This window comes from Sinocyclocheilus grahami, unplaced genomic scaffold (genome assembly GCF_001515645.1).
Source record: "Sinocyclocheilus grahami isolate Dianchi unplaced genomic scaffold, SAMN03320097.WGS_v1.1 scaffold17.1, whole genome shotgun sequence".
NCBI classification, from domain to species: Eukaryota; Metazoa; Chordata; class Actinopteri; order Cypriniformes; family Cyprinidae; genus Sinocyclocheilus; species Sinocyclocheilus grahami.
In genome coordinates, this window is record NW_015505196.1 from 6,089,528 (window position 1) to 6,105,528 (window position 16,001).

At 36.1% G+C, this 16,001-nt stretch overlaps 1 protein-coding gene and 1 long non-coding RNA gene across 3 annotated transcripts; one reads left to right on the top strand and one right to left on the bottom strand.

Moving 5' to 3' along the window:
* Positions 1-124: 124 nt before the first annotated feature.
* On the bottom strand, positions 125-9,720 carry LOC107551852 (uncharacterized). Its single transcript, XR_001604816.1, has 3 exons — positions 9,710-9,720; positions 5,014-5,020; positions 125-195 (listed from the first exon to the last, which is right to left on the bottom strand). It is a non-coding gene; the product is annotated as an uncharacterized lncRNA (long non-coding RNA).
* LOC107551838 (UPF0687 protein C20orf27 homolog) lies at positions 1,483-7,819 on the top strand. Of its 2 annotated transcripts, XM_016233599.1 has the most exons (7): positions 1,483-1,711; positions 2,323-2,395; positions 3,813-3,924; positions 4,186-4,322; positions 4,442-4,592; positions 6,182-6,307; positions 7,508-7,819. In XM_016233599.1, the coding sequence occupies exons 3-7, from the start codon at positions 3,906-3,908 to the stop codon at positions 7,576-7,578; spliced, it is 504 nt and encodes a 167-aa protein (XP_016089085.1). In that variant the 5' UTR covers positions 1,483-1,711; positions 2,323-2,395; positions 3,813-3,905; the 3' UTR covers positions 7,579-7,819. The 2 variants fall into 2 exon arrangements, with proteins under 2 accessions (XP_016089085.1, XP_016089078.1); XM_016233592.1 differs by lacking the exon at positions 2,323-2,395.
* Positions 9,721-16,001: the final 6,281 nt, after the last annotated feature.

Consider the following 16,001-nt stretch of genomic DNA (forward strand, 5'->3'; position numbering starts at 1 on the left):
GAGATCATTCATTGGCTTAATGTTTTTTTTTAAATATATATTCAACAAAACATAAACAGCTAATCCTTATAGACTATACCTTATAGACTATATGATATACTTAAAACAAAAAGACTTATGAAGTGAAAATGATTGCCAAGGCTTGAAATCTGGGATTTAATTTGACACTGAATACAAGATTGGATGCTGATGGAGCTCTGATTGTAAAATAACCTCCCATTAGTATTAAGCTTGACTAAGCATAAAAATGTATAATATTCAAATATGTGTTTTGTACATTATAGTAAAACAAAAATAAATGTGAATATACAGTATATAGGTGACTGCATCTCTTCTATTTCAATGTTGTCTGTACTCTCTGAATTTCTAGAGTCCATATTATGAGATTATGGTCCTTTAAGACAAGCCAGAGACCAAAAGTCTTTAAAAGAATCTACACAGCAACTTTTGTAAGTTAAGGAGTAACTGTGGCTTTAAAGGTATAGTTCACCCAAAAAATGAAAATGCTGTCATTAATTACTCACCCTCATGTCGTTCCAAACCCGTAAGACCTCCGTTCATCTTCGGAACACAAAGATATTTAGACAGCAATGCAACTACCACATTCAAGGCCAAGAAAGGTAGTAAGGATATCGATAAAATAGTCCATGTGACATCAGTGGTTCAACCATAATTTTATTAAGTTACAAGAATACTTTCTGTGCACAAAGAAAACAAAAATAACAGCTTTATTCAACCATTTCCTTTCTTCCGTGTCAGTCTTCGACGCACACGTTGTAGTACTCTTGTGAACAAACGTCAAACTGACATAGGAGAAGAAATTGCTGAATAAAGTCGTTATTTTTTTGTTTATTTTGCACACAAAAAGTATTCTCGTAGCTTCATAAAATTACAGTTGAACCACTGATGTCACATGGACTATTTTACCGATGTCCTTACTAATTTGCTGGGCCTTGAATGTGGTAAATCCCTTGCTGTCTATGGAGGGTCAGAAAGCTCTCGAATTTCATCAAAAATATCTGAATTAGTTTTCCGAAGTTGAACGAAGGACTATAGGTTTGGAACGTCAAGAGGGTGAGTAATTAATGACACAATTTTCATTTTTTGGTGAACTCTTTAAGTTATGCAATTGTGACTAATAATAATAATAATAAAATCATTTTGCCTTTTATCATAATTGCAACTTTACGTTTTAAATAATTTTTTGTAAAGGCAACTGTATTTCACAACTGCAGCTTCTTTGTTGGCTTATAAAAACTGAACTGATGCATGTGTGCAGTGTGATATCATGCATTCCAATCAAAGCAGCTACAGCATGATTTTGTATTTATTGCATATTTTATTTCCAGTTGGCCATTTATTGTTGTTCATTCTATTTTTGTTCATCTATATCAGTTTTACATTTGCAGTGCTGGCTGAGGCCAATGTGGTCACCAGTTCAGCTCAGCCCTGCTCAAAGCCAATGATAGTCAGAGATTCTGCTGGGGCACTGGCCCGGACCTCTTGCCTCCACATTTCGTGTATATAATGAGGGAGAGGTAGAAAAGGAGAGCTAGACGTTAAGTAACCACCAGTAACCAATGGCTGTAGCTCCTTTCTTGTGACCGCGCGCAGCGTCAGACCTCCACACGCTGCGTTCGAGGGGACTGATGGCAGAGCGCTTCAGGCAACGCCACAAACCTGCTTCCACTCTACAGTCCATGTAACACAGGTAAGTTTGATTTCAGTGAATTTCCGATTAAAATTATTTTTATTTTCAACTAGTCTATGTGCACACGCACATTTTAAAGCTACCATCACTGCACAATTTCAGTTTTTTTCTTAAGTGGGAGCATAAAATATTAATAAAAGCATAAGAAAAAAATTTAATATAATAAAAATAAGCCGCCTTGCAGTCATCAGAAGACATTTTCCCCCAGGTGTATTTATGATTCTGTCTTTTAGACGATACGTCAAACGACAAGGTAGGATATATGATTATTATACAAAATGTGCGCATTTTGGCTAAACCACTTACTCTTTTAATGTCGAGTTGTTGATTTTTTCTCTGTCAATGGTGCCAAACGGGACACTGGCACGCGACGCAGTGTTGTCCCATTTTTACACAGACCATAACATGCTGTACTTTAATAAATTATGAACGAGAGATGCCTTGTCGTCAGGCGCTGCCTTCGAAGGGTTTGTGTATCCGGCAAAGGCGGACTCCTCGGGGACCGCCTATATCTAATGTAGACATCTCTATAACTTGCATCGTCCATCTCAGCGATTATTGGTGCATAAGCCGCTTTTTTTCTTATCCTCATGTTTGACGTGATTTTGCAGGGGTGCTTTGGAAGAATGGCTGGAAATAAGTCGTCGGGATGAGCGCGGTATCATAAGCCGCTTTAGTTTGAATGTGAGTGTAATTCTCTGAAATAACCTTGACTAAACTGGCGTAATGACCCCGATTAAAGCCAAAGGTTTTCATGTGAAATTGTTGTGTATGTCATTATTAATCAGGATGGGTCTGGAGTCCCATCTGCCTGCATGATCTACAAATAAATCTACTACAGGGGACAATATCAGGGTTTACCTCTCTGCAGGTCTGTACATAGAGTTCCACTCCCAAGTAGACTACATCATTTATAGTACAAAAACACAGTGTGCAGTGTGATTACAACAACAGCTTACAAGTTGACAATTTTGGGGATTCATTCAATAATTCGTCAAAACAATTTTAACTGCTATTTAAAGGTACACACATTTTAAAATTCACAGCCATTTTGAGGAAAATTAAAATAAAATAATTTTACATGGAGCGGGTCCACCCATCATGAGTGCGGCCATGTTGAGATCACATGACCAGCTGTATCTGCAGTTCTCGCTTAAATAATAATAATATGTTTACTTTATAGCCTATACCTTTTTATGTTATATACCTTTTTTATGTATCTTTTCTTCCATGCAGCATATCATTAGGGGACTGAATCAAAAAATGTCCATTATATGGATGTGTGTAGTATGAGGCAGAGAGAAACATAATTCAAAATGAATAAAACAAAACATAAACATTTTCGATATGAAACAACAGCAGTAAAATTCATGCACCTATGCTGAATGGTGTCAGCATAAAGTCTAAAATTGACTTGGGGGTAAACAAGCAAGCATCTGAATGGGGTTTTGGCCTAATAACAGGCCTCATAAATGATAACTCAGATGATTCGCCATATTAACCTCAGTTACTACTGCGAACTAAGATGATAAAAATGGGGTACCTCCATCCTGTGGCATTGAACCCAGCAGGATTATGCTGCAAAGCCAATGAAATGCAAATCAAGAATGCTCATGGGATGCACAATTAATAATTTAGAAGTTGGGGAAATAACCTGCATTCTCCCTGACATGCTGCTTCAACACTAACTGCGGTTACTGAAACCACGCCTTCTTTCTTTGCATGAACATTTGGGCGGCATTATGCAAATATTTCCACATAGTGAGGGAGATATGTGGGGGCGTGTTAGAATGAGCCGTTTTAGGGGGGGCGTGGCAGAGTCTTAACTTTGATAAAGAATATCTCTTTGGTTTTGAGACTTTAGTCTTTGCAACTTCTGGGATCTTATCTATGCACAATCAGCTTGTAACACTCCAAAGAGAAAGGAAAACTTGAAATCGCATCATATGACCCCTTTAATATCTTTAAATCTCTCTCTCTCTCTCTCTCTCTCTATATATATATATATATACTGTCTGAAACATCAGGGAATAGTACAGTACAGAACATTACAAACTGATCACAGATTACATAACTCACAGCATCTTCTGTTCTTCTGCAGGGATCATTCTCTCTAACTCAGTGTCTGTTATTTAGAGATGATATCAAATTGACGCCAGTCATCATACCTGGATTTCCCTGGCCTTATATTGAAATGGCAACAGGAAGGAAAAGTCAGTGTCTTTTCTGGGTTCATAATGTCTATTTGAATGTGTATACATTTTTAAAATAATATTTAGATTTTTTTTACTTCATCTAAATGTGCATTATGTATTTATACATTTATCCTTTCTCGTCATCTTTTAACACTTCCAGTGTGTGTTTGTTCTGACAGCTCTCCCACACTGGGTTCAGCCTGCATTAATCATTGCAGCATGTATCTTCTGGTCCAGTATCCTGTGATCTTAACTCCACCCCTGTTTTGTCATCGCCAGGCTCCACTTCAAAAGGTGGAGTACATTTCCCTGATGATGATGATGAAGACGTTTCCATTAACAAAAGTTGTGATGAAAAGCTTCAGGATAAAGTAATCACAGCTCTACCAGAACCTGATGGTGCATATCTTGTTAAGGTGAAAGAAACTGCTTTCCAAAACAAAAAACTTGAAAAATAAACGAGAAAAGAAGAAAACAAACAGTATATAAGATGTGTTGCATCCTGAAATCGTTGACTGCTAAACTCTGTATCTAGGTGGGATTTTTAAGGAGCCATCACAAATATGAAATCATCTTTTCTTTGCCGCAAGTCCCAACACTAGGCAAAGATGTCTCCCTTTCTCCCGCACTACGCAGTTCTGCAAAACCACGACTACGTGCAACACGCATTACACCACGCCCTGAGGGTATGTTTTTATAGTGTTCTTATGGTGTGTGATGGTCATGTCAGAAAGATTGTGTTTAGTTGCACACACATGAAATTTGTACATGCAACCCATTTAATTTTTTTCCCCTTTACAATGATTTGCATGTACAAAATACCATAGTATTGTACAGTTACAATAGAATATGGAATATATAACAATTCACGGCACCTTAATAAATGAAAAGTTTTACAAAATACGTGTTGCACTTGTAGGAGGAATGTTAAAAATGCATACAGAAAATTACCCATACATTTGTTATCATTTATTATATTTATATAATGTATTTCCAGAAACATTAGATTATGTTTAGAAACATAGATAATATTTTTAACCAATATTTGAAATAATTAATAGATATTTCCTTATATTTAATAAACCAACTTTCATTCACGAAGAACACATTATTTCTCAGAATGTTGTCAAAAATAATACAAATGTGCGTGTGTGTGTACACACAAAATACCATATTGTACAGTTACGATAGAATGTATACAGTACAATTCAATATACAGCACCTTCATAAATGTAATAAAAAGCAAACACACACCCAATGCACATTCTTTATTCACTATTTTTATAGATTTGTAGTTAAAAATTCTTGAATTTTACTTAGAAAATTGGCATCTTGTTCCGACCAATTTATTTGAACGTTCCTGGCATTGTAATTACAACTTTCCAACTCGTAAATATAAACTTCCCAGGTGGACTTGAACACACAATTAGACCAGTATTTACCATACAGATAGTTTTCTTCTATGTCACTTTTCAAAATCTGCCTACAACCCTTGCATTCTCATTTATTCACATAAGCCCTATTAAAAGGTGTTCAATAGTTAAACAGACACTTTTTAAACTGTAGCTACATACAGGAGACTTATTACAGGGAGAGTCTCACTGGAGCAACCTGGGTTAAGTGCTCTGCTCAGGAGCACAAGATTAATGAACAGTACTTGTGATCTTGAAACCATCTTAATCTTGCTAGAGATTAAACAAGAAACCTTTAATAAAATAATCCAGATTTATATCCATTAGGCTTCCCTGACTCAGTAAATGATGAGAAGTTTCAGAAAACGAGATACATATAGCTTAAACTAAGCAGTTACAAACAATAGGTTGTAAAAACGTAAGCGCTATCAGAACCATTAATGTAGATCTAAGATCATTGTACACCTGACTGGTAATAAAACATCAAGCCAAATGCAAGACATCATGTTATGATCAATAGTCACACTCCTATTTCAGTCCGTCATCGATCTCTCCATTAGCTGAAACTCACTTAGCGCGTTTATAGTAGTGTCATTTTTCCCACAGTTGAATCTCTAGGGAAATCTTAGCAGGTTTGCCATATCTGAGCATACAATTTATATTCTAAAAGAAGCTGCAAGCACTTTGCAGTTAGGTGATTGTTTCTCTATGATGATTTCAGTCTTCCAATCTTATCCTGGTCACTCAGGCGCCTTCTTTTACCCATCTTTTTTATTGTCTTTGCCATTTTGTGTTATCTTTGTACTCCTCTGTAGCTGTATTGATTCCACACATTCCCATTCATCTTCCTGTGCTCTTTTAAGGGGGAGTGAGGGTGGTTTGTGAGTACATCGCTCAGCAGGAGGGAGTGGTGCAAGAGGAACTCACCCTGGTCAACAGGAGCAGAAGGGACAGCAGCGTCCGAGTTCGATTACAGGCCAGAGTCATGGGTGAGAGAGACACACACCAACTGGTGACCAATCTCTAGTCATTCATAACAGAGCGTTTATGAGGTGAAGTGTGTCGCTTCTGGACCAGTATAATTGCCTCTGCGTATTTAGTTCATTTAAATAGTTTCAAAGCAGTTTTACAGAAATATTAAGCTCGGATGGGAGAAAGTACATTTTAAAATGAAATCCAAAAAACTAAAATTCTCTTTTCATTTATTCACCATCATGCTGTTCCAGTTGTGTTTTTTTTCAGATGAACACAAACTAAGAATTTTAGAAGAATAATCCATTTCTGTGAGTCCATATAATGCAAGTGCATAGATCCCTCAAAGTTGTGCTTTAAAAATTATGCAAAACGAACACAGGTTGTTATCCATGCGACCCCAGTTGATGAATTAATGTCTTCTGAAGCAAAAAAAACTACTAATATTGTACATTTTAAATCAACCGTCATATTGACAAGTTGACAAAAAAGCATGGTTTATGAAGTTGAAAAAGTACTCCCCTTTATTTTGTAGTAAGGATATAAAAACATGTGCTCAATTTGATTGTTAGAACTGTTAAGTAACATTAAGTGAGAACAAATTGAAATAAATAGAAAATCCCCTCCACTAAAATAAATATATACATTTTAGTCATGAAACTCTAGATGGCGCAGGCTGATGGTTGTTAACGTAAACCCTCCACCTTCCCCAGCTCCACCTGTATAGATCTGCTACGGGTTAGATTATATGCTATTTGTGCAGCAGCAGTATGTCTTAAATACTCATGGCACCGTATCGCCGTATGCATTGGCAGTAGCAAGTTCCTATACTTGCTTGCAGCAGCAGCAATAATCTACAACTACAGCAGTGATTCTCAAATCTGGCTTGCGAGATCCACTTTCCTGCAGGGTTTAGCTCCAACCCTAATCAAACAACTATACCTGTGATTTTCTAATGATCCAGACGACATTGATTAGCAAACTCAGGTGTGTTTGATTAGGGTTAGAGCTAAACTCTGCAGGAAAGTGGATCTTGCGAGCTAGATTTGAGGATCACTGAACTACAGCAATAACCATCAGCATCAGCAATTCAGCAGCAGCAGCGTAGCAGATCTATTCCACCAAGACCAAATACATTAACATTGTCATTACCATTACCATGCTAAAATCTTCAGAGAGTTGTCATGATTAAACCTCTTTTTTTTTTTTTTTAACAGATCGCCACCACGGGACACCAATGTTACTCGATGGAGTGCGGTGTGTTGGTGAAGAAAAACACACAAAATAATGACACAGAGAAGATGTGGTTAAATCGGTTTGCTTGTGTAAATGATGAAAATAAACCAAAATGAATGAATGCATATGTGAATGTTCCTCAGAATGTGAACAACCTATCTCACAACCATCCATGGAGGATCACAACTGAATTGTTCCCGCACTCAAATTAAAATAGAGCCACTATTCTAGAGTCTACGTATCACAGGTCTGCTAATCACATCACAAATTCATCTTTAGTTTTTAACAGAATTTTAAAGGTTATGCGTTTTATTACAGTAGAATTCAATCAAAAAGCTTTTTTTTAAAGAAAAGCAATACCAATGCATTTGGCCAAGGACAACAGATATGTCACAAAGATATCAGCGGATCTTTAGCGGAGCGGGAACAGACCGCATTGAGCTAGGGTGATCGGGGGATTGGTGAGAGGGGCAACTCAGCCGATGAGGGCAAAGGGGCAGTGGCTCTAGCCACTGAGCCCCCCCCCTGTGCACGACCCTGCCCCTGTGCTTGAACATCATGCTCACTTGCATGACGGACACATGAATGTTGGAACGTAAGAGGTAGCTGATAAACATGGCTGGTAAGGAAATATCGAGCTGTTGCTTTCCCAGATGTTATCAGAAGCAAGTGTTCAAAGTCACATGGCATGAAAGGGACTGGAAGATCAGATCAAAGTGTGATTTGTTTTAACATAATCAGACCCAATATGAAACTAATTTAAAATGATCACATCTGCTGAATCAACAAACACTGAGTGAGAACTTTTACAACATCATTTTCGTTACCATCACCTCCTCCAAATCGTCAAATAAACATTCATTCTTCATTATTATCTCTGTCAATCATGGACACATAATTATCAGCATCAACAATACGCATCAACTATCCTTGTTCGTCTACCACAGAACACACACACACTTAGCTAAATAGCTAAACACTTAGCTAAATCTAAATAAGAACATTTCATAGACTTCTATTCTATTGTATTTATATACAGCTAGTACACATTTCCACAAAATAGTAAGTAGCCTACACACACACCTCACGTATATACAGTATACACAAAAACAGTATGAAAAAGTCCATGCCTCCCATTATTGATTGGTCAGATTTGGATCAAAAGTTTAAACAAAAAGTTATTTATTACAGCTGGGTAATGTATTTGTTAGAAAAAAAAAACTTTTAATAAAAGTTTTAAAAATAACATGATTTATTTTGGTCTCTATAGACCCAACTGTGAAAACTTCCGCTTCTGAGAAACATGAAAAGTAATGTGAAAGGGTCAACGGTGCCTGCATGTCTATAACTAACAAATTACTTCATACATTCTATTAAAAGCTTTTTTTTGGTATCTTAATTTTTTAAGCACTGTATGGTTCATGGCCAGAGATAAGGGGATTACATGGCTCGATGAATAAACTGTTAAATTGTCCACATTTTCAGTGGTTAAAAACCATATGTCACTTTGTATACAGCTGACATTTTTTCTTTTATAGAGGAATACCTGAAGAACAGGAATGTTTATTTATCTTATTTCCTTCTATCAAAACAACTGCATGGAACATACCTGTCTAAGTGCCAAACTATGCATCGTGTTTAAAGAAGAATTAGTTTGAACAAGAAATGTATCTTCTTTTTCTTTCTATTGAAATAATTGCATACAACATACCTGTGTGAGTGCTAAAAATGTTCTTATTCCACAGTTTCTGTTCCTGTAACTCACATATCTTAATATCCTTTTATATTCTAGTTCCTAACAAACTTTTATTTTGGAATCTTAATTTTTAAAGCCCTATATTTCAACCCCAGAGATATGAAGATCTCAAGGCTCCATGTCCAAATTGTTTAATTTGACCCATTTTCAATGGTTAAAAACCAAATGTGATTTTGTGTTTATCCAATCATGACTGGTGTTGACACACCAAATATGAAAATAAGAATGTTAACCCTGGGTTTAGGAATGTACAGCGTGGCACGTCAGATTATAAATACACAGTATTGATGGTTAAAAGCAGTTAAACTGAACAAAATCCCTTCTTCCAAATATCCCTGAAACAGATTCAAATATCGAATCTTATAATTGCACTACTGTGAGCAAGTTAATGTGATTCAGTTTGACCATTTCAGTGTGTTCTTGGCACTCAGATAGGAATGTTCTGTGCATTTTTTTTTGCACAAGATGACAAGATTAATTTTTACTTTCAATATTATTTGTTCTTCAGATATTCCATAAGTATCAGCTGTATGCAAGGTGACACTTATTTGGTTTTTGACTGAGTGGGTCGAAATGGGTAAAATAAAACAATTTGAGCCGCATTGTTGAGATCCTCATATTTATGGAATTGAGCCCTATGTGTACTCAGCGTACTCAGTAAATATGCATGCTTGCCATTTAATATGTTGCGGTTTCATCTCTATTTATATTTGTTTTTCTTCAGAAAACAAAATCTTGTGTTGTTCTTAGGGACATTTTTTGAAATTTGGTTGATTTGACATGGAATGACCATGTGTCAGTTACACTTGACCTGTCAGTGTCATTTATTACCTTAGTTCTTAACAAGTATTTGACTGTCAACAACTTGTCTGTAAGACTTTTAAGTATTTATCCGCTCTTTCCTCCCACTTGAGTACAGAGAAAGTTTTAAAATCACCTCTTATTCGTTACATTTTTCTAAAATTGCTGACCTTTAAGAGCACTGCACCCTTCAGCCACTGTCACTATGACTAAGTTTCAGGCAATAAAAGTACCAAGCCAAACATTTTTGTAACATTTCGGCGTCTTTAAATGTCATCATGAAATTACTTTCATTTTTTGGAATCTGAATCTGTGACAAGTCCTACTCTGTCAGGCTAGAACTTTCAAGACTCTCTTTTACTTCTAGATGTGATAGCTTGGTGGCATTAAAAAACATTGATTAATGAAAATAAATTTTTCACATTTACTTATTCAAAGGTGGACATTTCTCTCAAGAACAAAGGAGACCCATGCCATAGATGTTCAGGTTTTATAATCTGAAATAATCTGTAATAGGGTCATTAGGTGTTACCTAATGCAGAAAAACCACAATCCACATTGGTGGCACTAAAGATATTTTGACCAGAAAGAGCTGATTTTATATTCACACACGCCATTTTTGAACACAAGCCTGAAAATTGCATGCTTATCGAATACTTTCAGTTTATGAATCTTTGGTAAATTACACAATTAATATCCAATCCAAGTCTGCAAATAATATATTTGCAGAAGCAGTGCTGAAAATATATTTGATTGCTTCTGTTGTTGTGTATATTTCATTATAGTTTTGGATCTTCAAACGAAATGCAACTTTAAATAAAGGCAACCCGAGTAAACACATACATTTATTATTATTATTATTACAGCAAAAATCCAGATGATCACCCAGAAAAACTAATTACCCCTTAAACTTCAAATCAGGTGCCACCTTAGCAGCAATAACTGCAACCAAACGCTTCTGATAACTGAAGATAAATGTTTCACAGCGCTAGGTGGAATTTTGTTCCACTCTTCTTTGCAAAACTACTTTATTTCAGCCACACTGAAGGGTTTTTTGAGCATGAACTGCCTGTTTTCAATTCAGTTCAAAAGCTTTATTGTCTAGTGGGGTAGAAAACCTTTAGACAAAGGCTCAACAAACAAACAGTACAAATAATAATCACAGCAACAATTAACATTATACATCACTTTAAAAACACAACTGTAATAATACATCAAAATTCATCTTAAGATCCTATTTAAAATACCATTGGCAGTTGGGATAAAGGTCTTCTTATACTTGGCCTTTTACACCAAAGGCACTTTATACCATCTGCCAGATGGAAATATGCAGGGCATGAGAAGAGTCTCCCACAATAACAGAGGCTTTCCTTTTTGATGCCACAGTATAGAGATCAGTGAGAGGTACTTGTCTCTCACCAATTATTTTACTCGCCACATTTATAATCCTTAAAATCAGATTTTTTTGCTTTTAACAGAAAGAGAGTTAAACCAGGATACAATTTTAAAAGTAAGAACAGAAGAAAAATCCATAAATAAAATCCTTATGCAGAATATCTGCCGCATCCAAGTATTTTCCAAACTTATCCATCAGAGTGAGAGTGGCATCTTCAACTCCATGCCCAACTCTGAAAGCAAACTGCAAAGGATCAAGTTTACCAGTCATTGCTTGGGAGAGTTGCTGACAAACCACTCTCTATCGTCGTTAGATGGTAAAGCCACTGGTCAGGTTGGGTTGGATTTTCCTGCCACAGCAACTTAATTGGGTTTAAGTCAGGACTTTAACTGGCCCACTTCAAAACTTTAATTTAGCTTTTTTCTGTCTTCTAAACAGTTCCACTTTCGACTCATCAGTCCATTAAACATTCTGACAAATTGTTTGAGGATCATCAAGTTGTGTTTTGGCAAAATTGATGAGCCTTCATGTTCTTCTGGGTTAGCAGTGGTTTTTGCCTTGCCACTCTTCCACGGATGCCATTTTTTTCTTTCAATAAACTATTCCTAATTTGAGTGCTTATTCTTTAATAGTTCAGCGATTTACTGATGAACTGTTTTTAAAGGTGCTGTATGAAAGTTTTTGACTCTACTAAAGCATAAAAATACGATAATATGTTTGCAGATATTTAAGAAACATGCTAAGTTAACATATTTGTTTATCTGAAAAACAATGCTACAGTCAGTTATTCTCCTTTGAAAATGTGCGTTCCGGGCCGGAATGTCGGTCTCTGTTTTGGTTTGTGAAACCCGCCCACTGGGACCCCGGGTTGCCAGTTGGCGGAAAACACAGCGTTTCATTTCATTCATCGTTAATTGCGCTCGTTCCTGTTGTGTCGTCAATCTGGCAACCTGCGTGTTTGTCAAGTCTGAGGAGGAGGGACTGGGTGAAAAAAACCAACTCCTATATTTTGAATTTGAACTGCAATACCTAGTTCAACTACTCGGTGTCAATCCTACATACAGCACCTTTAACTCTTATATTCTGCCATAGCAAAATTAAATAGCAAATTGTTGTACATAATGAAGAACAGAAATAAAATGAAGAGCTGAATTCAAATTATTTTTGGAGAATGGTTTCTTCTGAATCATTTCAACATAACAAATGAGTTAATCTACTTTAAAAGCATTAGATGTGCTAGGGCAACTAGTGCTTCAACTGTGCCTGAATAAACATGCTTCTTGTCTTTGTGAAGAAACTGTGACAAAGTAACTATTTAGGTCATATTGGTCATTATGTCTTTAGTAAACAAATAAAAAACAAAAAAACAAAAAATAAATATCAAATTAAAAAAATATTTGTAATGACTAGATTTTATGTGGTGACGTATAAAGGAAAATGTCTTCCAACTGTACTACATTTATATTGCCACTGTGAAACAAGTCTGGAACTGCACCTTTTCGTGGTTTGTATGTCACTTACCATGCAATTTCTGTGTTCGCCTTGTTTTATTTAGAAGATGACATTGACTAGGAGTGTCGGAAAAAAACAAGTCTTAACAAAGGCCCTCAAAGGCCAAATAAGTCTATGCATTTAAACTATGTAAATAAACCAGCTTGCCTGTTGCTACCTCAGGGAAGCTTAAGCAAAAATTTTTAAATTGTTTATCGATATATTGAAACAGAAGTTCAGCAGACTATTTTCACATTATCAGTCTTTAATTTAAATGGACCTATAAATTATATATATTCACACTGCCTGGCCAAAAAGTTGCCATTTAGATTTAAATAAGCAAATACTGAAGAGTTTAGGATTGGATCATAATTGCAATGATTACCACGTTTCTGGCATGTTCTAAGTTTTGCAACAATTCTGATGCAGTATGTAGATTTTTGGTGGAAGAAGTACCCATGTACATATTCCAGAATGACAATATCAAGATTCACCAGGCTCTCCCATTGTCGATACAAGATCTCTGCCAAAAAGATTAATGCAACTCTTGATGAAAATAAATTCTATGATGTTGCATTATGTTGCTGAAAAACTAATTCAAAATATAATCAAGGGTAAAGGGGTTCCAACAAAATATTATAGAATCCAGCTTTTTTTTTGGACAGGCAGTGTAAAGTCGACTCCAGCACATCACAAAGACTTTCAGTGGGTTAAGGTCTGGACTCTGTGGTGACCAATCTTTCACAAATTGAGCCTGATGAATTTTGGCTTTGTCATCCTGGAATATGTACATGGACACGTCTTCCAGTATGGTTTTTTGACAAATTAAAATCTACACACTGACTGCATCATTTAAGGTTAAAAGAATTGCTGCCAAACATGCAACATGCCAGAATATGCCACTGCAATAATTATTTTGCTTGTTTAAATCCAGGCAGTGATTGATTTATCTATCTATCTATCTATCTATCTATCTATCTATCTATCTATCTATCTATCTATCTATCTATCTATCTATCTATCTATCTATCTATCTATCTATCTATCTATCTATCCCACAAAATCTCTTGCCAGGCAATATATTATACTCCTTTAACAAGAATTGTCTTTCCACATTAGAAGGATGCTCTTTCCACATAACAAGAATGCTATGTAAAATGTTATTGATTGATTAAACAACTGATTCTGCCAGTCCAAACATTACTTGTTACTTTTGTTTGAATGTTTTCTGCAAATGGCTATACAAATCTATCCTCATAAAGCACAGATTTAACCATGTTCTCATTCAAAACACACATGCATTTATTCTAATTAACTCAAGCTAATATAAGCAAGTTAAAGGGGTCATATGATGTTGCTAAAGAGAACATTATGCTGTGTATTTGGTGTAATGCAATGTGTTTATGCGGTTTAAGGTTCCACATAATGTACATTATTGTTGCTCCTCTATGCCCTGCCTTTCTGAAACGCGTAGATTTTTACAAAGCTCATCGTTCTGAAAAGTGAGGTGTGCTCTGATTTGCCAGCTATCCAGTGCGTTGTGATTGGCTGAATACCAATCAAGCGTGTGACGGAAATGTTACGCCCCTTACCATACTGTGATGCCGTGTCCCGGCACGACGAGACAAAACCAATAAAACCCATTATAAACGAGGCATTTGTTGCATCCAGTGAGGACATAATTACTGATTATAATGACTTATACTGTCTTTTTATGCATTGCGTTGCATATCGCGCCGCGTAAACATAAAACCATGTCTGCATTTGTGATCGGAGAAACGACAAACAACAAGCGCTACTCTACACTGCTCAAAACTCACGTTTGAATCGTTAGTGGCAAATTCTTTAAATATAAAAAACATACTTACATGCTGTGAGTCAGAAGTGCCAGACTGTCCTTGCAAAGTTGGAACTGCCCCACTTTATAGAAACAGCCTTTGTGCACAGACGCATTGTAGGCTACTCTGCAGGTTCCGGAAATAGTCCTCCATAAAATGTGCTGCACACATCTGAATATTTGGTTTGAACTGTTCTGGAACAGTGTTGTAAATTCAACTTAACCACTGATTTCTAGTTGTGTCCTCTTCTGGAAGACCAAACAAAGAAACACACAGTGTCACACATGGCGGGCTTGAGAACGGCATTGCGGCAACAAGGGGTCGAACGATATGTGTTTTTCAAGGCCGATGCCGATACCGATTATTACAGATCAAGTAGACCGATAACCGAAATTTTGAACCGATATATATGTCTGGTGTAAAAATGAAAATTAATGTCAAAATTAAGAATAACAAGGGCTCTGAAAAAAACCGCCTTCCCTGGTGTTGGTTGAGTGTAGTACTCCCACAGTAAACTCTTTATTTTAAAGAGTTAAACCTTTATTTTTGGGCAAACAAAGGGTTTCCCATTAAAATTAAAACATGGAAGAAATAGCGTATTGTGTGATTATTCTTTTAAACAAAAGTTGTAATAATTGTTGTAGTAGTCAGGGGTTAAAACAAAAACAAAAATCTTTTAACTGAAAATGTTTCCTCAGCCAAACCCCATTCCTCAGCCATACCTGTCACACACCCAGTTTAAGAGCAGTGATTTTCTTCTTATAATCAAGAGCGCTTGTCCTCCTAATTAAAAAAAATTAAGGAGCGCCTTCAAAAATTCTGATCAAAAATGAGCCTTCCTAATATGAGGTGAAGTGATTTACAGGGGCATTTTTTTTTATCTTTGCAATGGCATCATTTTCATCTGTCAAATTAAAAAAATTATGTTTATAAGCTTTTTAAAATTTATATTTAAAACAATATAATAAGAAGTAGAATAAGACAAATAAGTTACCAATCATGAAATTAGTATTAATGAAAAATTTATTTGTACTACAAGCGGTGGGCGGAGACTGCTTTAGGCCACAGAGTGGTGAGTTCTGACAGGCTGCATCAGAGCCAAATAGCGCGTTTCAAAATTAAGTTATTTTATCGGCGAATCGGTTTTGAAAATGACCGATACCGATAATCATAAAAATGCTTAATATCGGTGG